The sequence below is a fragment of the Anoplopoma fimbria genome, chromosome 12 (assembly GCF_027596085.1).
Source record: "Anoplopoma fimbria isolate UVic2021 breed Golden Eagle Sablefish chromosome 12, Afim_UVic_2022, whole genome shotgun sequence".
Classification (NCBI taxonomy): domain Eukaryota; kingdom Metazoa; phylum Chordata; class Actinopteri; order Perciformes; family Anoplopomatidae; genus Anoplopoma; species Anoplopoma fimbria.
This window is the reverse complement of record NC_072460.1, coordinates 2,504,477-2,526,801: the sequence shown is the minus strand read 5'-3', so window position 1 is coordinate 2,526,801 and position 22,325 is coordinate 2,504,477. Positions and strand designations below refer to the sequence as shown.

General features: G+C 41.3%; 1 protein-coding gene across 1 annotated transcript; it reads left to right on the top strand.

Moving 5' to 3' along the window:
* The first annotated feature begins 1,084 nt into the window (after positions 1-1,084).
* On the top strand, positions 1,085-20,363 carry gabrd (gamma-aminobutyric acid type A receptor subunit delta). The gene is made up of 9 exons (XM_054609253.1): positions 1,085-1,152; positions 9,650-9,765; positions 11,737-11,804; positions 12,635-12,855; positions 14,686-14,768; positions 15,608-15,745; positions 16,188-16,343; positions 17,211-17,422; positions 19,345-20,363. The coding sequence occupies exons 1-9, from the start codon at positions 1,085-1,087 to the stop codon at positions 19,666-19,668; spliced, it is 1,386 nt and encodes a 461-aa protein (XP_054465228.1). The 3' UTR covers positions 19,669-20,363.
* The last annotated feature ends 1,962 nt before the right edge of the window (positions 20,364-22,325 follow it).

The window sequence follows — 22,325 nt, the reverse complement described above, 5'->3', positions numbered from 1 at the left end:
TTCATTTTTAGGAGAACTCACCACCAGTTATTCCCAGAGCTGAGGTTTCCAAACTGGGAGGGTGGGGCACCAAACTGTGTCAGGTTCAGAGGGAAGGCTCTGTGTGTGGAAGTGAAACAAATACAACATAACAAAGTATTCCCTAAATGTGTGGGATTTGGTTGGAGAGATAGTTCAGAGTCAGAAACTGACTTAGTGAAAACTCATTCATAGCACCTCTGGGAGCCCTGCATTGGAGCTGAAGTTGTTGAATGTTAACTTCAGGATATTTTATCATCCAGTCCAATAGTAGATGCTCATTAATCTTGCAATATGTACAGGAAAGCTCATGTTTCAGCTTTGCAGAAAGGTTGAGACTCAGAGGTTGGGACCCTAAACATTTTGTTTGTATGTGTACTCATGACATATGTCCAAATGTGGTCATATTATAGTTTAGCAAGATGTGGCAGCAAGATGCCACATTGGGCCCCTCACCATGCTTTTTGCTGTTTGTCCCTTTTCCACCAGGGGTAAAATACGACTTTATTGGAGACAATAATTACCTAATGAGTGTGATTGGAATGTGTTCAACATTATATAACATGCTGGTCGTGACATGCACCCCCCCTCTCCTCCACTGGCCAGATTGAATCTGACGTTTAGATTCCAAGCAACAGAGGAAACTGACAGATTAGTGACTCTCTCTCTCTCTCTCTCTCTCTCTCTCTCTCTCTCTCTCTCTCTCTCTCTCTGCTCCGGTACAGAAGCGTTGGATCGGCTCGTTGTTGCGGTCGGATCGGGAGTTTTCTCTGTTTTCCTGGGTGTGCTCTGCTTTTTGTGCGCTCCTGGACGCGGAGGAATTGGGGATCATGACCATGGGGTCCCCATCAGCATCCCCATCAGCATCCCCATCAGCATCAGCATCCCCATCACCCTCAACCGCATCAGCACCACCACACTTTACTCTCATCTCCACAGCGCTGGCTCAGAGGAGAGCCTGAGATAAAACTCTCGGCTGTGGCTTTTTTTCTCGTCGGTTTCAATTTCGGGAAACTTTTTTTTTTTTTTTTTTAAACCCTAAATTATTTACCACAAAGCTTGAGGAATGGAGATGACAACTTTCATGCTGGAGGTTCTCGCTCTGCTCTTCGTTGGAGGGGATATTTCCACCTGGTGAGATCAGCTCTGCTTTTTACTTCTAGCAGGTGTTTTATTTCTGCTTCCACCCACACAAAAAATAAATAAGAAGATAGGTGAATTAAAAGTTGGATAAACCATAAAATAAAAAGCAAAAATGAAAATGACATGATGAGGAGATCATAACAATATCCATTCCTCTCTATGTGCGTAGCCTACATCAACAACATGATACTTGTGTAAAATCAACATCATTTAAAGCTAAATGTCAGTTTGATCTCCCTCGCGGTGTTTAGCCTCCCACTAAGTCACCTTATTAATATTATTGTACAGTTATAACAGCTAAGTGAATATATGTGGCTTTACCCTCCACATTCTTCCACACCCACAACCTGAAGTCAGCTTTCTCCTCTGCTTCACCTCCGGGCACATAGAGGACCTGATGACACTATTTGCATAATGCATATGCATAGAGAGAGGTGATGTTTATCTTTTTTTTTATCGTTATGGAGATGAATTCGAGGCGAGGTGAGTTGGTGCGTTTTTGCCAGGCCTGCTCCATCAGGGTCAGATGATGCACATGGGTTCCAGCAGTATACACAGTCCCCTCTGCTACAACCACCGACATAGACGGAAGCCCAGTTTGGAGAGTTTAATGAAAGGGAGATCATTTAACAGATGGACAGCTGCCATCCAAATATGCCACTGAATTCTGCTCATCACACCTCCTGTTTACTGCACATTTAGCCGAAACGAGTCTTTTAGAATTAATTTTAGCGCGTTCAACTGTGGATTGCAGGTAAAATGAAGATCCTATGAGCTGAGACATCCTTAAACGTAGTGCCATTTAAAGTGTGCATAGATATTGAATCCAACTGTGACCTCTGATTGTCGGCATTGTAAATGACCTTCTCACACAGCTGTCTTGAATACAAAACAGGTAGCTTTTGTCAGCTGGGTTAACCGGGTGTGTGCAAACCATGATGGTGAGTTTTAGTGCTTTGAACTTTATATAAGTCTTCAATGGAGGCCTACAGCACATTCATCTGTGTGCAGTCGCAAATGCCCTCGTGCTCTCGTCCATGAGCTTTCACAAGCATCCAATTCTTCGGATAACCAGCATCCACTGCTGAGCCCCATGTTTCCCCCAAAGCCCATATTCTGGCAAGTGCCTCTGCTGAAAAAGGGCAAAGGGTGAAGCTACTTAAGCTTTGGGTGAAATTTGGACAAATCACTTCTATTGTCCCTCTTGGCAGTCCACCAGCAGAGGGAGTAACAGCTATTGTAATTGGATTTTCCTGCCTCAAGTCACTGCTGTTATTGTTATTTTCTTCCCAGCACAATGCAGAGTGTAGGCTTTTTCTTGCACCTCATTATGTGTCATCTCTCTATCTCGCTCTCTCTCTCTCTCTTTCTTTCTCTCTTTCCATCGTGCCCGGCGCTGAACAAAATTACTCCAGTTCACTTTTTAGCTCCTCATTTATCCATTTCACCAAAGTTGCTTTGCTGATTTATGCCTCGCCGCATTTGGTGTTTTGTAATATTCACAGCTTTTCCTTCCAGCTGAAGTATCACCCTTCTCTTCACAGAAAAGAACCCAGAAAAGCACGCACATCCAGTGTAGGTAGCTAAATACTAGGTGCTGGACAGAAAAGCATGAAAAGATGTTATGATACTTGTTTACGTTTGACTTGGTTTATATACTTATTTTAAGTCGGACCATGATGTTGGACCCTAATGCAGAGTCATAGTTGGACAGTTAGAAAGAGGCGTCCTGACAGAGCGACCAAAATTAGTGTTGCACGTCATTTGCGAATCTATAAAATGACGGGATTGTTTGCAGAAAATAGAGCACATGTCACATATGCCAATGTTCTTGTTTCATAGCAGAAACTTTTAGGGAACTATATAGTGCATCAATTTACTGAAACTCAAATGAAATGGAGGACATTGATAATATAGCGTACTAAATATGGAGTGATTTTGGACAAATAATGGATTTGTTTACACTCAGGAAAATCTAGACTAGCATCAACCTTAGCCTTCGATGTCAACAGACCTTTGTCACAACAGACAGTTTGACTTTTTTGGGCAAAAAGGGGTAACTAATTAACTAACTAAGATATTAAAGGTTCTCTATGTGATAGTCAGAAAACTACTGTATGTAAGATATGTAAAGATATAGTGGAGAACGATGTGGCCCTCCCTCCGTGTCTGAGTTTTTGCTTGCTTAGTTGACATAGTCGGGTCGGCTACAATTGTTTTCAGTGCATGTTCGTGCATGTGAGCGTGCACCAATCGGTCGGTCGGGACTTAGCGCCCAGTTCCCCTTCAGTTAGAAACTGTTAGTTCTCACAACACTTTTGCTGTTGTTTGCACTGTTAGCGCTGTTAGCACCGTTAGCTGCGAGCTGCCAGCTCAGCCGTCTCCATGTTGTGAGTCGCATGGAGGAACTATACGCTCTCAATTTCAAATTTAGCAGCTTTAACGATTGCTCTGTTCCAGCTATGCCTTTCCTACTATAACGTGTCAAAGTGTCTGCTGTGAAAAAGGCATATTGGTAAATTAAATCATGCTTTTCAATAGAAATTGAGCAAGAAACCTCTAACCAGATCACCACCATTTTCCCCCTTGCAATATTTATAATATATTTGCTGAGAGCAAAAAGAAAATATAACCAAATTCCATTATTATCAGATGAGCTAACCGTGGTTTGGTGTTGCCTACATGAACACTTCCTGCAGCTGGATACAATTAAAAGTTGTTTTATACATGGGGGCATATTTCCAAATAAATTTGCATTCAAACAAATGACCACAAACTAGCTGACGCAAAAACAGGCGAGGCGGCATAGGGTTTAGTTTCTGGGGCTATCTGTATAATAAAATGAAATTCAAATCACACCACAAATCTATCATGCGTAGTCTTCTGTGGATAAGATAGTAGATGCATACACAATTCACAGTGAGTAGGAGGATTGAGGGTCAATAGGAGCCCTGCATTGGAGCTGAAGTTGTTGAATGTTAACTTCAGGATATTTTATCATCCAGTCCAATAGCAGATGCTCATTAATCTTGCAATATGTACAGGAAAGCTCATGTTTCAGCTTTGCAGAAAAACAGTCAGAGGTTGGGACCCTAAACATTTTGTTTGTATGTGCACTCATGACATATGTCCAAATGTGGTCATATTATAGTTTAGCAAGATGTGGCAGCAAGATGCATTTCAGCAGGATTTAATCCCAATATTTCATGATCTCTCTGATCTGTCACACTTGTCCTTAAACGCCAAGTGACACAGTGCCCCTAACCAATCTGTGTAAGAGGCTGAGTCAGCGGATAAATCTCTCCTTCTGTCCGAAGAGTACATTTCCCAATAACACAGTGATTTGATCATGTTCCTCTGGCTGCATGAACTGGCTCCGTAAACCTGACTCTGCTCCAGCAGCAGTGAGGTGGTGCAGGGACACATCAGTGCTCCCGCTAAAAGCCTCCTACTCAATTTGTAAACGGCAAAAGGAAAGACTTTATTCGTATTATTCTGTTGTTCAGTCAGTTTAGTATGCTCTCTTTACAGTCAACTACAAATGGCATATTGGAGATAAACATAAATAATGGAAGAATATATTTTTTTCAGTGAGTTGTTCATTTCACAACATTGTAGTTAGGGATGTAGCATAAACTGAGGATACTGAAGTCCTCTTTATTTTTTCAAAAAATCTGGTGTATTAATGAAAACTTAGTTTCTCAGGTGAACACAAGTATGTGAAAACATATTTTCTGCATGAGTTGCAGTTCATCCTATGACCACAATACTGAAAGTGAAACTTCAAGCTCTGTTTTTTTAGCTTCTCTGAAATAATCTTTGAGGATACTCACTGACCTGAACGTTAGTCCTGCAGCATTTTCCAGTCTGATGAAGAGAAACCTGCTCTACTGTAAATCTTCTCTGTCCTGTATCATACTGTAAGTCCATCTAGAAGATTCCCTGTAGATTGTACTGTGTTTATCAGGAAGGAATGAGGCCTCATGTTTATAGAGAACAGCTTGTAACTAGAGGGTCAGAGGTCAGACTCTCACACTGCTGAAGTGTCCTCGAGCAGCACAGTGAGGTGGTGCAGGGTCACTTCAGTGCTTCCACTTTTAAACACAATTATTCTGTTTTTGAATTAGTTTAATAAACTCACAAGCATTCACATTTGGAAATATTCAGATTTTTCTAAAATCTTTTAGAAAACTCTCTGACAGCCATCTGGCACTTGCATATTAGAGAGACAATTTCAATTTGATACAGTGAGTACTTTGACACAAACATAAATAGTGGAAGGCTATCAAGATATCCTGACTTCTTCTTCCTAGTAAGGGGCAAGTAAAAATGCTGGATACTGCACTTCCCATAATGCAACCAATTGAATCTTTTCTTTCTCCCTGCTTTGTAAATGCACATGTCCTTAAAACTCAATGCTTCTAGTTTGTAGAGCAGCCTTACCATTATAAACCTGTAGTCTCCAAACCAAAGCAAGTAAGTCCCAGATGACATCATCAGGGTTAAATGCTAAGACATGGTAAAAACCCTCTGATAGGAACGAACGGAATTATGTTTGGGAAACATCAGCGCCTTGGTGTAATATAGATTTAAAAAGTCTACACTAACTATGGTAGGACTCAGGATGCTAACATTGGTGCATTGTGCAAACATACTGAAAGCCATCAGTTGGTGAACCAGTAGTTTACTTGGAATGTTTTTTTTATTTCATCCAATTTTAATGGAAAGAAGTTTGGAAAAATACAAACATTTTTGAACATATTTTTCCTTTTTTTTTGTTCATACAGCACACTTTTAATCATTTATCCCTTTTCCTATTTCCCCACATCGTTTTTCAACATTCCCCATTTCCCTTGTTGCTTATAGGACATTAAATGCTAGGATCAAAGAAATCGAGAATAAAGGATTTTAAAAAAGTGACTGGATAGAAAGGTTAAAATGCAGTAATCATTCATTAAAACACTTACGGCAAATAAAATGTTGCTCCTTGGACTCCGTACCTAAATGCTAAACATTATACAGAGTGTAAATGAAGTCCATAAAATGATCTGTTTGCTTAATGAAAAGGATCTATTATTCACTGTTACACACACTACACACACACACACACACACACACACACACACACACACACACACACACACACACACACACACACACACACACACACACACACACACACACAGTCATATAAAGGGGGCTGCTGCCTGTAGACCTATTTATGTTTTATTATGATTAATCCAAATGGATTGTGCAATACTGCTCATCTCACGTCGACGCCACTAAAACAAATGGCACAGTGAGCGTCAGAGTGAGGATCGGGGGGCCGGCACTCTGCTCGTGCTCAGGTAACTAGCAGTGTCAATGTATGGAAGTAATTAGGCTTGTTAGTGCGTTCTGCACATTACATTTATGAAAAGACGCCATCAATTTGAGAGGGGCTGCTGCTCTTTGTCTTTCCTCTCCTCCGTCTCGTCTCTCCATCTGTTTAATGTTCGCTCATAAACAGACGGGTGCAGATCCAGGCCACGGGAGAGACGTTTAATGAAGGGAAATACAGGAGGGAGAGGGAGCGTGGAATGCTTAGAGAATATCCATTGAGAGAAATGACACACTCAACACCTCACATGTCTTTTAACAGCATACAGTAATATGTTTTCCCCCCTTGGAGAGCTGCGTATGTTGCAGTTTTGCTTTTTGTTGTCGTAAAATGCATATTCAGGTTGGGAAATCACAAAATATATACTTTTCCAAATGGCATTAATATAGAGAGTCAGATAAAGTCTGATCTGATCTATAGAGAGCAGCTTTTATTTAAATCAATAATCTGTGACATTTTAAATAAGTTTGTCCATTTTGTTAGTTTGTCACAATTATTGATGAAAAGAATCAAGGATACAAGATTTGGTAAGTCAAGTACGTTTAGTAAGCTTCCACATTTTCAGCGTCTGCTAAGTATTTTCGATTCAATAAATGAGATACGCTTCTGATTCGCTATAAAAGGAGAAGATCAGAAATAGCCACCAACAGATAAACAGAAGATGGCCACTAAAAAGTCAAAATGCATGAACAAAACGTCTAATAAAAAGAGCTGATATAGCTCTCCACTGGTCTGTGACATAAAGGGGATAAACAGCTACATGTATGCAGTCTTGAACTTTAAATACATCTCGTAAAATCAGGGATTGCAATACTAAGAATCCTAATAGATAGAAGTTCCAATAGATAGACTAGTATGGTACGCTAGGATTTCCCCCTATAGCAGACACACAGTCTCTTCCCTCCATGTGAGGAGGCCTGTTTGACCTTGCTGTGTTAACGCATTTCTTGCAGGAAAAGCTCTTTATTTCCATATTTAGAAAGTACCAATTAGTGAGGAAATCCAGGAGTCACACGGTGATTAATTAATTCACTCTGTGCTCCCATTTATTTCAGACATGACAGTGATTGCGAGACTAAAAATACATCTACCACTACAACATGGATACACTAGGGAAATGTTAACGGGATGCAGGGATACTGTTGTTGTTGTTTTTACTATTTCATGCAGATAATTATTACATGTTTTTTTGTTTTTTTTGCTGAGGAGGTCAGTTTTCCACGTAGCCGCAGCAGTAATGCTTTGCTCTCTAGGAAGTCGACTTTCTCTAAATGTCAGCATTATCTCAAAGGTCACTGAATGGCTTTTCATTGTTGGTCAATAATTACGCCTTCGATCAAGCCCCCATATGGTCCATTTCCCTGTCAATGCCACCAGCGGCCTTTGTGACTTTGAATGTCAGTGAAACCTTTCATTTCATTTAATTCATTTATCGCACGTCAGTCAGCTCTTTCAACGCCGGATGGCGGTTTTTCTAAGATTTTTTTGCCACGGATTGTACATGAAAATAACAACGGATGGTTCTCTGCTCATATTGAATAACTGCATAGTGTCTCTATGGCGATGGAACTGACCTAATGTTAACTCAAATACATAAAGGTCCATACTGCAATTTTTATCTGCATGGTATCTGCATGTCATCTGTTTACAGGCTCTGTTTGAGAATGCAAAACTGCCACCTGGTGGTATCTGAGCTGTGCTGCTCTTGTTTAATCCTACATGTAGGCAGTGTCTATCAGCATGGGCTGTGGGCCCTCTAGGACTCCCCCGAGGGCCCCAAGGGCCTTGGGGGATACCTTTCATATAATATATATAAAAGGACACCCCCTATTTCCTATTATTCCCCTCTCGAGAGGTTAGAGGAATGGGAAAATAAAAAAAGCACTGCTTGAATCGAGGTGTCACTGCCCCAGACTAGAGACAGCAATGTAATATGGTGTTAACTTTAAAGCCTTATTAAATGGGGATATGTGGTCTAATGAGGACCCGTTTCTTTTTAATAAAATGGTCCTGAGGCTCATGGACTCAGGCTCAGCATGATGTTCAGTCAGAGCTGTGTGAAATATCTGAAGCTGCACTGCTAGATTTGGATCAGCCTCCTTGTGGACACACTCTGGAGACACAAATGAAGGAAAATGTGCCAACCAGGCTTCAACCAATGTGGCTTTCTTTTGCTTGATACAAGTGCAGGTATTTGGGAGGATACAACTGATGGCTAGTGTTTTGTTGTGACATTCAGCATCAGTAGAATGTGATCATTTCCATGCAAGAATCCCCAACAAATGATATGTTGTTTCCATGACATGCTGCTGATGATAACACATAATCATTCATGATTGCATTTTTCATTAGACTCATTCGAGAGCACATCCATGGATCTAACTATGACTTATGGATGCATATAAATACATTGCTTCATCATGTTATTGAATAAACTAAAACAAAGTATCAATAAAAACAGAGGGCACAAATTAAACCGAACAAAGAGCCAGCTTTATCTAACTTAAATCTCTTATGAATATTTATATGACAATATGTCCTCTTACTGTTGTTGTAAGTTTAACCCACTATAATTTACAATTCAATAATGAATAATTCAAAAGATTTAGAGAACATGGATTCGTAGGATATTGCAGAGATACGTATATATATATATATATATATACATATTTCATGTTCTTCAATAAACATGCAAATGTTGCTCTGTGCCTGCTGGATGTGAAAACAGGCAACTAGTTACTCACATGTTTGCCTTAACTTTACAAGGTAACGATATGTCATTGTTGTGTTTACAGATTGTTTTTGCTCCTCTCAAGTGGTAAAGAAAAAAACAACACAAAATAAAAACAATACTGCATCTTTAAAAGACATCTTATAGATTCTGGGTTCATTTTCTTAACCCTTAAGAAAAGGTTTGATAATCTCTTTTTATTACAGCGAATTCTAACCTTTTTTTCTTTCAACAGTTAACATTGTCTGGCATTTAGAGGTGTTTTTTGTCTTTTTTACCTCTTTACGTTCCTGACTGTATCTGAGGCTCAGCACGGACATGCGGTGTGGCTGGACGACCTCTGAAGGCTGCTGTGTTTGCTGTTTGTCTCCTTTTAGGGCCATGCTGAGTGACATTGGGGACTATGTAGGTACAGACATTCAAATATCCTGGTTACCTAACCTGGATGAGTTAATGAAGGGCTATGCCAGAAATTTTCGCCCTGGGATAGGAGGTGAGTATGAGATCTACTGCTCGTGGCGTTGGGTTGCAGTTCACCCCCTCACATTTACAGCCATCCTTAGCATCACCCACCTCAAAGTTACGGGAACACGGGGCGTTCAAATGTCATTCTCCAATTCCATTATCCTGAGAGGTTGTCTTCTTTTTTTCTTGTTCGACATTTGAACAAAGCCGTATTTACCTTATGTAAATACCTGCTTTGACTCCTCAGTTAGGTGAATCATTTGTTAAGGACATTAAAAAAACAAAACATCAGGGTGAAGGGAAGCTTTGCTAAGGGGATTATCTAGGACGACGATGCCCTTCAAGGACGAGAGGGAGACGGGTGGTGCAAACAACGGGCACCGCTCTAGAGACGTTGCTAAGAATGGCTGCAAGATGTGAAACATCCAATGACCACAGCGATAGATTTCTCAATCTCACAGCTTAACTCAGCTGAGCAGAGGTGAAAATGTGGAGCGGGAGCACCGCTATCACACCGCCCTGTGCACCACACGCCTACGCAGAGCGCCATAACACAGCATCATGTGGTGACTGCATTACTATTGATGTACCATTATAGAGAGCTGATAAATGGCAGCTAAAAGGAAAGGCTGTTTGTGACCGCTGAGGAATCATGTGTGTTATTGGGAGTAAGTCCCTTCAACTCACATCCCATAGCCTTTTAGTTTGGAGTTATGTTTGTGTTATTTAACAATAAAATAACTATGACACTTACAATAAATAAAAAAAAGGGATTCACAGATGTGTTTTGCATCTCGGAAATGAGGTAATATTCACATATATGACTTTAAGAGAATCCACATGAGTGAGTTTATGCACAAATGTCAAAATATAATTTTAAAAACAATTATTTTGGTTACGAAAGTACAAATATTTGTTAATCACAATTTTTTCTTGGGAGACATTTACAAGAGATATATATCAATGTTTTTTTTTTTTTTTGCAACCAAGCTTGCCTAGGGACATATGTCAAAAATCCAAACATGTACACAATTTGATTTGTGTAAATGGAAAACCATATTTGTGAAACAAACCATTTGTTTATACTTTACTAAAAGGATTTCTGAACATTTTTACATTATGATCATTTACATACAATTCTATGTATCTATATATATGGTTGCTGAGATCAGTAAGTGCTCTCTAGAGCTCAAAACATATTGGTGGACCTTATTTGCAAATGCAAGTTTATTGCCAAGTTAACTTAAACATTCCATCACATAGTAAGCAACCTTTTCTATTTTATTGCTCATGCAGTATATGTATTACAAAAGTATTATCAATCCGTGCACAACCACTGGAGGATAATATGTAAAACATGCCTGCTATTGCATCAGGTGGCACACTCTCTGCTGACCTTGGCGTGCAATGAACATGCCATTGTAAATCACCTCACACTATACATCCAGTGTATATGGCCTACGGAATATGATTTGAAATGGTTATGGGAAGGTGTTGAATGGTGGGGAATGGTAATATGTGATTCCTTAATGCTCAGTATAAATAGCCTTTCTGCTCTGCATCAGTGAGCTCCCCCTGTAGTTTCTGCCCTCTAGCATCCGATCACAGAGGCACACTCCATGCTAATCATATGGCAAACTGTTGAGTGAAAATGCTAGCGTGCGTGTTGTATGTGTGTGCGTGTTGTATGTGTGTGTGTGTGTGTGTGTGTGTGTGTGTGTGAGAATGTTGGCACACGCTCACTCTGTGCGAGTCCATGAAAGCCCAGTGCTGTTTATGAATGCCCACAGTGTGATGTGCCACTTAGCATGGTTAAACTGGATAATGCTTAATCTCTATGCACTGTAGGAGTGTTTGAGACGTGGGAGGATGGTAGGTGGGAGGGAAACAGATGGGAGATGGGGTGCGGACGGGAGGGATTGATGGGCTCAGAATGAGCTAGAGACGGTGTGTGTTTGGAGAGGAGGTTTGCTTTCCTTTCTCAATTCTCCGCCCACAGGTCCACCAGTGAACGTGTCCATGGCCATCGAGGTGGCCAGCATTGACCACATCTCCGAGGCCAACATGGTAAAGTATACAGTCGCGTTCTCCTTCCCTCTACACAAAGATTCCCTATCGTCCCTCAACTTCACTATTGCGGCACAGATCAAAGATTTGCTATTTGCATAATCCTGATTTATCCCACTTGAGGGTTTCAGAGTACTCAGAGTGAACATGTGTGACACATTGGCTGAGTTGTTAGATAATTCGATGCTTTCAGGGATTTTGCATGGTAAGAACCAAATCTAGTAGATGCACTTTATGTAAGTGGCCCTGATTCCTTTCCAGACAAATAAATATTTTGCTTGCTTCAACGGTGGAAAATCCACAAGTTGTTGAGGCAAAAGGCAAAACTGACTACTACATAGCTCCGATTGCAACATACTTAGCTCCACCCTCTTGTTACTTCTGGTTGCAAAAAGCCAAGATGGCGACTGCCAAAATGCAAAATACGAGGCTTCAAAATCCACAAAACCGGTGGGTGACGTCACTGTGACTACATCCACTTCATGCGTACAGTCGAAGCGATTTCTAAGACATTATTTAGATGTTTTTACAGGAAGAGTAGTACTGTCCAAAACTAAACGGATCTAACTAATCTCAGTTTTAGCTTTATTTGTATGTAATTGTATAAATACAGACTTCAGTCAACACACATTGTTTTGTTTCTTTAAAAAAATATATTCTTGATACACAGTGAGTTTTAGCATAAACATAAACATAATGATTCCTCTGTTTTTCCTAATACTGTAGCGTTAGATGTGTTTCTTCCTGTAAAGTTTTTTCCCCCCATGTCCGTGACTCAGCCTTCATGTTTGTGTGTTTGTGTGTTTGTGTGTGTGTGCTGTTCTTGGCAGGATTACACCATGACCGTGTTCCTGCGGCAGAGCTGGCGCGATGACCGCCTGTCCTACAACCACACCAACAAGACGCTGGGGTTGGACAGTCGATTCGTGGACAAGCTGTGGGTTCCCGACACCTTCATCGTTAATGCCAAATCTGCCTGGTTCCACGATGTCACCGTGGAGAACAAGCTGATCCGCCTTCAGCCCAACGGAGTCATTCTATACAGCAGCCGGTAGGAGCAAGCAGATTATTTTCTTCACTAGTCAGACAGTCAGACAACACAACACAACCAGTGAGACAGTGTGTATCTGGATTCTAAGATGTTCACCTTTTCTTTAGTTTTTAGAGTTCTCACTTGTTTTTTTTTTTTAATAACACACTTTCAGAAACCTCAGACATTTTAGAACACAGACATCTCTTATATGCCCTCTTTGGATATGAAAATCCCTCATGATCCATTACATGATGAGTAAAGTTTTTGGTAGAAACTTCATAAACTTAAAAAGAATCTCTGATATGGTCTGATGTGCTTGTACAAGGTGGATGTAGAGAGATGGGGGAGGTAGAGGAATATGGAAAGGTTAAAGTGAAGGTAAAGTGGGTCGAGGTGAATCATCAAAATAACTAAATTGGGTGATACCGTGAGTATGTCGGTAGAATCCATGAACTTTTAAACAAAGTCGTTTTACTGCTATGGTAAAAAAAACAACAACTAAATGACAAACTATAGATTTGTCGTGGCCTTTCCAAACAATATACACAATACCCATATACATTTTCTCTTCTGCTGCCTCTGTTGGCGGGATGGCATTGTTTGTCAGTGCGTCCCAAAAAGCTACAAAGGAGAAAAATGATTAATATGATTGTTATCTGATCTACCGTCTCTATGGTCAGTTGAAACTAAACTCCACTATAGCCTCCTCATGTTTTTCAGAAATGTAGTATCTAATCAGACACCTGAATATTTATATAAGGCGTCAGCTAGTGGGAAATCCTGTTAATTAAGTAACAAATATGGTTAGGATTAGACAACTGAATCTTCTTAAGGTGTGGAAAAGAACCTTAAGAAGCTGTGGCGGGCGGTAACAGCACCAGTTAGTCTGTAGGAGCCAGAAGGCAAAGAGTGTGTTCAGTTTTTTCCACACCAGACAAAAGAGATGAAACACTCAATTAAACAATTTGTCATAATGAATTTTCTAATAGGATATTATCTCAGTGCCTGGGGCCATGAGGGGCCAGCGCTGTTGGTTGTTTGTGTAAAGGTGCAGCGCTGTCCAAAGAACTGAAACAGAATGACAAGCACGTTTTCTTTTAGCCTGCTGGCTCTTTGTGGTTTTAAAACGTAAGATTCCGCCATTGTAGCAATGTACAGACAGAAGGGAAACGCCAACTAAATGAAAGGGCAGTAAACAAGAGAGAGAGAGAGAGAGAGAGAGAGAGAGAGCAGCAAGGCTCAAACAGCTGTTTGTATGCATTTTAGTTTCATTGCCCAGGAACTTTTTTGTATTAGTTCAGCCTAGCTGCTCTCATTAGCACTGTGGCCCCATCCTGATTAGCACGAGGGAGCATTTAGCAGCTAAAGTGCCAGATATTTTTCTCAGGAGTCGGTGAAAATCAGAGATTAAAGGAGAGTGAATATTCAAGTTGCCTTCGTCAGGTGGCCAAAAACACAACTCCAAGTGAATCCTAATGTTGCTCTGTGTTTTGTGGATGTGTAAATGAGTAACTGTTGCTAAACATTTTGCCATTTAACTTTATGACATATGTCAGTGTTGTGTTTACAGAAGAATCTGCTTTCCCCAAAAGTTGCCAAAAAAAAAAATCAATGAATTGGGTCAAAGATTTTAGGATCTTATTATTCTTTCTATAAGGTCTTGAGCTTCTTTTCATCATCACATGATACAGCCCTCAGCTTATAGAAAACGTTGTAGTGACTGGAAATGTGGGGTGAACCACGTGAATGTGAACTATGTTTTAGTAAAACACGTAGGCCGGTTGAGTTGCTAAGAAACAGCAGATGATGTACATTAAGTTATGCCTAACTGGGGTGCTTTGTTCCTAGAATAACTTCAACGGTGGCGTGTGATATGGACCTGACCAAGTATCCCATGGATGAACAGGAGTGTATGCTGGACCTGGAGAGCTGTAAGTCAGGATTCACATAAACTCAGGTTCTTCCTTCACACTTTCATGATGACATTTTGCTTTCTTGATTTTTCTCGACACATTCATGCCAATGTAAACGGACACAAAGGAACGGTTACAATGTAAAAATTCAAGACCGTGTATAGGAAGAGGATGTCGTCACCATGACTTAACCCATTGGTTTGTAGACTGCTGTTTGGAAGCCTGGAGTTCTTTGGCCCTGGCCATCTTGTTTTTTTGGAACCAGAATTGACATGAGTGGGGGGAGCTAAGTACAAACGAATGCCAAATAAGACATTTTTAGGGGACCAAAACGGTAACAACATACATTTTTTCATGAACTGAAAACACACTGGGAAAGGGTTAAAGTTGTAAGACAAAACAATGACAACTCCCAGACAGGACAATGCCGTGGTAGAGACCTGTCAAAAACCAAGGGAGCCATGCCCTAAAGCACACGCTGCTATATTGTAAATGTAACTCTCAATGGAGCATCATTTACTAAATGAACATCATGCTATATTGAAGAAGACTTGAATCTAACTATTGAGACCATAAACTCGTGTTTACAATGTTTACTGAGGTAATATATCAATTGAGAAGTAGGGTCATTTTCTCATTGACTATCTGACTAGTTTTTGTAACCAGAGGAGTTGCCCCCTGCTGGTAAGTAGAGAGAATGCAAGTTTAAGGCCATTCATCATTGGCTTCACTTTTCAGACCCTGGTGTTGCCGCCTGGTTACAAGCTTTCCCCAATACGACCTCTAACCTCACATTTCTGCATCATTGTCGGTTGGACTGATCAAATGTCTTGCTGTCATCTGTTTTTCTCCTCTAGATGGCTACTCCTCAGAGGACATTGTGTACCACTGGTCAGAGAGTCAGAAACACATCCACGGCCTGGACAAACTGGAGCTCTCCCAGTTCACCATCACAGACTATCGGTTTGTCACTGAGATGATGAACTTCAAATCTGGTGAGCATCCATCTTGTTTTCATTAAATGTTCTTGTTGTCAAGGTAAGCTCCAGTAGAGCTAGTCTGATAGCCCCTTGCATTTTAGTGAGTGTTTTTAAAGCATTTTGTACTATTTGGGGTTTTCAATTTGCCTTACCTCATGCTTTGGAAGACTCAAAATCTTTTTGATGCAAGATTTCTATTTCAACTTGAAGAACTCTGGTAATATTCTATGCATAGAAGGAATTAAGCAAGTCAGGCTGGCTGGTGAGCCAGGCAGGAGGTTTGAGAGATGCTGGAGTTGCTGCTGGGAAAACATAGTTTGCAGCACTTCTTTTATGTCTGGTCACTTGGAGCTTTGCCACCAAGGGCACCAGTGAGCCGATAGCCATTATATAATCACAGTAAAGCAATTAAACATTATGTTAATTTTCTAAACACAGTCTGTTTTCTGCTTCCCAGCGGGACGATTTCCACGGCTCAGCCTCCGCTTTGAGCTGAGGCGTAATCGAGGCGTCTACATCATCCAGTCGTACATGCCTTCCATATTACTGGTCGCCATGTCCTGGGTGTCCTTTTGGATCAGCCAAACGGCAGTCCCTGCTCGTGTATCCTTAGGTTGGTAATAGTGTGATGAGGTCTGTTTTAACTTGGTTTTCATTCATCTTTAGAAAGGTTGAACCACGCAATGTTTTACTGTGGTAAGATGGTGCAGCTTGCTAAGGCAGATATTGAACTTTCAGTAACAAGACTACATGTCTAAAATATTGAATAGATGAATGTAATGAATCATACTGAACAACATTGGCCATTTTGCTTTATTCTTAGAGCCTTACCAGTGGTACAAATGTCAAGTGCATGCTAGTGTTGGCACCAGAGGAAAGACGAAAAATATACTTTTAGTCTTCATGGCAATCTCTAAGTTGGTAAAAAATGTTGTGTGCCAAGTCGCCCATTGGTCTTTACAGTGGCACTAGAGAAAAGCTCAATAAATGTCATCATTCATCCTCTGAGGAGCATAATATCCTCAGTAAATTTCATGACAATATGCCTATTAGATATTTCATGTGAGAAGTGGAAATTGGGGATTGACATCTGGCCAGATGTTATTGGGATTTATTGCTCAAGTGTCACAAAGGCTTATAGCAGCAAAAAACAGTAGCCAACAAGTGCTGTTCCCTTCCAGTGTTGTGAATAAGATGTAGTTTACTCTCAACCTGTGAAGGAGAGATGATGATGATGATGATAATCTCTGCAATGATCAGTTCTTGGCTTCAGATTTTTTTGTCCAAAATGTAGTAGACAATATGAATGTTAAATTACCACTGGGCTGCTAAAGTCAACATATGTGATCTGTTCATGAGACAGAGAGCCTGCAGCCATGTTAGCAGCTCTGTGCAGATGTCCTTAGGCACAGTGGTGCAAACATGGCTAAAACGTAAGAATAAGCATAATCTGCATGTTGTGCCTGCGTGGTTTCCACAGGGATCACAACCGTGCTCACCATGACCACGCTGATGGTTAGCGCCCGCTCCTCCCTGCCTCGGGCATCGGCCATCAAGGCGTTAGACGTCTACTTCTGGATCTGCTACGTGTTTGTGTTCGCGGCACTCATCGAGTACGCCTTCGCTCACTACAACGCTGACTACCGCCTCAAAGAGAAGGCCAAGGTGAAGGCCAACAAGCTCAGCTCTGAGGTGAGGAAATCATTCCTGTCATGTACTCCCATCAGCAGATCACAAAGCGGCAGCTCCAGGGAGGGGAGTGTTGTGAGTAATGAGCCCGCCTTTCAAACATAGACCTGGGCCGGCGCTTCAAACTCCGGTGTTGACAAGCAGCCATCCCACTGACCTTCAGCAACACAATGCATCTCTATAGAGCACAATGGGGAAATGGAAGAGTTCCCTTCAGGGAGTAATAGTGACTCTCATCATATTGTCTGTTTGCTTTGCTGTTGATATACATCTTACTGAGGTATACCTTCAGAATAGGACATGGATGGAAAAATCTAATGGAATAATAGAAAGAGTAAGCAAAAAAGGGTTATAGGCTGCCAACAAAAGGAAAATGAGGGACATAGACAGTGAAGATGAATGAAGGGAGTGACATTGAAACGTACAGCGGGGTGATTTAAGATGCAGTGTTGATGTTGTAAAATTACAGTGACTTTAAAAACTTACCAATGATACAAAAAAAAAAAAAAACAAAACAGAGGTGGAACTACCTCCATTTACTCAAATACCTTACATAAGCACAATTTTTAAGTTCTTACTTTTCAAGCCAATTTCTGCTTCTACTCCACTACATTTCAGATGGATTTATTATACTCTTTAATCAACTACATTTATCTGTGTTAAGCTACAAATTGAGGTTTTTGCACAGAAAACATAAAGATTTTGCCTCTAAGTGTAACGGGTGGTTTTGCAGACCCAAGTGCAGTACGACCAGGAGACAGAGCAAAGTTCAGGAGCTTTATTCAAAGCGGAACAAACAGCAGACAGACAGACAGGCAGGAGATAAGTCACGGGTTATATTCCACTCTAGAGAGCGCTGATCCATCAGCAGAGCAGGCAGACAAAAACCAAAAGGAGCGAAGGCAAATCTCGTGGTCGGTGACAGAAGGCTGAGTCAGTTAACCGGGGCAGAGGCAAGGCGGAGAAGTCCAAACAAGCAGTGTCGGCAACGGGAAATTAGTCGGGGGAATAACGCTGGAAGGTCTGGCATAATGCGGAGAACGATCTAGCAGTGTGTGTGTGAGACTGGGGTTTAAATACTGCAGGGTGTAGGTGCAGCAGAGTGAGCAGGTGAGTGATGGTGCTGATGAGGTGGGTGTGGCAGACAGGTGCACTGCATGAGGTTGATTAGGTGAGTGAGGGAGAGTGTGGTGAGAGAGAGGGGGCTGGGCTGAGAGCTGAGAGAAATAGTGCAGGAAGAGTGAACAGGTGTGACTGTGACACTAAGGGCTCATTTAAACAACAACTTAGTCATTTTTCATACAAAACCATTTGTAACAATTTAAATACAGGACTTTTACAGTGTGGTATTAGTATTTTTACTTCAGTAGAGGATCTAAATACTTCCTCCACCATTGAATAAACCATAGTTTTCTTTAAACAATCAAGGCCTGATGACAGCTCTGAGCAGTTCGGGATTGTAATGTTTCATTGTCAAAAAATCAAAAGTGGCCGGGGCTAAATGTTTTAATTGCAAAACATGCAGAGTTACAAATGCCATGTCTTTAGATTTAAGAAATGTGTAAATAAAAAACAACAAATACTTCTATGATAAAGTAAAAGGAGGGTGAAGGTAAGAGGTGGTTTAACAAAAAATTGTAGGGCGTTCTACTGTTATCTATTGGGATTTTGAATGCTGAAAATAGTGGATTATGTAATTCTGAAATTATAAAACAAAATGTTCTCTTCCTCTCTTTTGTCTTTTGATATTTAGCAGGGTTTACTTTTCTGGATTCTTTACAGCAAGGCCATCAGGAGGCAGAATGGCAAACTAACACTTTTGCCTAATTTGTCAAATATTTGATGGTGAATAACTCAAAACTGCCCTTTGGCATGTAACGCCGCAGAAAGTGCTGACGTGCCTCTCTCTCTCTGTCTCCCCACAGTCCATAGTCAAGAACGGCAAACAGGCCATGGTTCTGTTTTCCCTGTCGGTCACTGGCATGAACCAAGGCGTGATGATTTCCAACCGCCACGGACGGCCCCAACGCTCCAGCAGCGAAATCCCCGGGGAAGGCGGCAGCGAGGAGTCCGAGCCGAGGAGGAGAAGGTCCAGGCAGCCGGAGGAGAGCACGGAGGAGAAGAAATGCTGTTCCAAGTGCGTGTGCAAGCCCATTGATGCCGACACCATCGACATCTACGCCAGGGCCGTGTTCCCTTTCACTTTCGCTGTGGTGAACGTGATCTACTGGGTGGCGTACACCATGTGAAGAGGAGGCAGCAGGTCTGTGTGAATGACTGCCATCCAGGGCTGTATATAAGAAACTGCTGGAGTTGTGCCACTTCAATGCTGGCAGACTGGTGCAGCTCAAATATACTGCAGGCCTCAGTAAAAAAAATAAAAATGACAAAAAATCTTCAGAAGAAGTTTTTGGGCCTAGAAATATGGAAATATGGTAATAATGGAAGTAGTTATGAGTTTAAAAAGTGTTACTGGACTTAAATAGAAATACAGAAATGTGCTGTATAAAGGCAAAGGACTGTGTTGCCTGTTGCAGGTTCACATAAACAGTGAGTACAGTTTAGCCAACAATCCAGATCCACACATGTCATCTGTTATATGAACTCAACACTGGACACTAAAACAACATATACTGCTTGAACACCTGCAGAGCTGACCACAAGCGTACATTTTGCAAACACAAATAAGCATAGTTGGCTTAACTAACTCAAAAGCAACAATCTGGAGTGAACTGCGCCTGTTATCTCGAGAAGCAAAAGCGCCGCCCAAACTAGAAGGATAACAAGATGAGGTGTACTACTATTCTGCATGGCTGATAGCTCACTCACCCTCTTCCCGCACCATCGCCGCCCCCTCTCTTCCTCTCCCGCCTTTGGCCCTCCACCCATTTTCTTTTCGATTCATTTTTCGTTCAGGACACCGTCTGGGGTGTCTTATCTCCTACTGCCAGTTCTGCCTTTTTCCTCAGCATTAAAGGACTTCCTCCACTACAGTACCTGTGTGCGTGTGTCTCTCTCTTTCTCCTGCTTCAAATGGTCACTTGAATCTGACATCTGAATGGATGTTGAGTGTGATTAAAAGAAAAGAAATGCCGAAATCTCTTGTGGGAGATGAAACTTTGTCAATGCAAAATATTAGCGGCAGTGAATATTATTTCAACAAAAGGGCTCTAATTTGAGGGATTATGAATAAATGACAAGGTCGAGATTTGGGCTCTTGATGAATAATTTTAGTCACTTTTTCTGAACTTGGAAATTGATTTCAGGATTATGGAGGAGTGAGAAAGCACCACTGTTTCCCAGTCAAAGAATGACCTAGTTTTCCTATTGGATTCAACATTACAGCATTGCCTTTATGATAAGTGCTCTCTTAGGTGTTGTGTCTTACCAAAATCTTATTTGATCCAATTAGAAGATATTGTATAATGCATAATGCAAAGTTCAAAAGTCTAATGCTACATCCACCAAATATATGGGTGTTATGCTATTTTAAGAAGCTTAAATGTAGAGGTTCTCTGACAACCATGAAGATAAATATCATAGCAAACCTGCCGTTACATTGTGATATTTCCTGTCTACAAGGGTGCATTATTTTTGAGGGTCACCAAAAGCATTAGGGTTTCATTCACTGGGGACTATTAATATACACCAACAAATGTCATTGTTAGTTCTCACAATAGCTTTTCATGGACATGGACTTGGTCAAAGGAAATTCTGGCCTAACAATTGGACTATAGAAAAGAAATCTAGCCTGTAAGTCTCATTCACCAGTGACAGACAATGCTCTTAAAATGGGTTCAGACTGCACCAGATTTGACTGTATTTAAGCAGTCTATGTCTGTTAGCCCTGTACTAAACGTATAGGTGTTAGCTGTAGCTATACACACAAAATGTGTGTAGCTTGTTGTGATGATGTGACAGCTCAGAGTCAGACTCTGACTGATCTTAAAACTTTTCTTTGTAATTATTTTTTTTGTTATTATTATTATTTTTTTCATGCCATAAAGCCTCAAGATTCTCAAACATTTTTGGCTCTTACTGACATGTCTGGACACACCTTAAAGCTAGTGTAGGTAACATAGGAGGTAACATAGGAGAAACCAGCAAGAGCAGATTAAAAATAAATGTCCAACAGAAAAACCGAGCCTAGTGTTGCCAACTCTTCTCAAATGAAAGAAGCAATTGCTCCAAAAGTCGCTAAATCTTCAGAGAAAGTCCCCAAAGCATTGAAAGCCCGTCCCTCAAAGACTGTTGCGTCAGCAATAGGTTTCTAAATCTTGGCAGCGACAACACAGCCTAACTCTATCCAAATATGGGGAAAAATGCTTGTGACCTGGTGTGTCACTCAAACAGGCCACATCCTCAATTATGCCTTTAGGACGTGTAAATTAACCTGTAAGTTATTAAAATAAAAATGTAACCCCCACGGCATGGACGGGGGGACTAGCAGGCTGTAAACATAGTTTCTGTTCCACCGTAGGGTGTTTAGTGGATTGAAGTTCCTGGACAGCATCGACCCACGCAGCGTCCTCATTCTGATGCAGTAGCCAGAACAAATATCCACACACTCCTATAGTGACTGCACAGGGGGGCATCAGCATCTCCAATACCTCTTGTTGCTCCATGTTTGTGTGCTCCATGAGTGCAGTGGCCAGGGAGCGAGGCTGTTATCAGGGCAAACAGTGCAGAGGCAGTGCAGGCATGGGTGGGACCTGGGCAGGGCTGGGTGCGCTCTGAACAGGGAGCGCGACAGGCCGGCTTCTCCCAGAGAGATAACTTTGTTCTGGGCCAGGAGAGATGACATCATGACGGATGGTGATGAAGATGTGGGCGCAGGGGGCAGGAAGCGTTATCTCCTACAGTGGCCCCGAGGGGACGGAGACACACACATACAGTTGTGGGACAC

Excerpts from the sequence above, each read along its gene's own strand:
- gabrd (XM_054609253.1), top strand. The coding sequence starts at position 1,085 with ATGGAGATGACAACTTTCATGCTGGAGGTTCTCGCTCTGCTCTTCGTT. Across the intron at positions 11,805-12,634 it reads ACATCTCCGAGGCCAACATG|GATTACACCATGACCGTGTT; the intron begins GTAAAGTATACA and ends TGTTCTTGGCAG. Across the intron at positions 16,344-17,210 it reads CCCTGCTCGTGTATCCTTAG|GGATCACAACCGTGCTCACC; the intron begins GTTGGTAATAGT and ends TGGTTTCCACAG.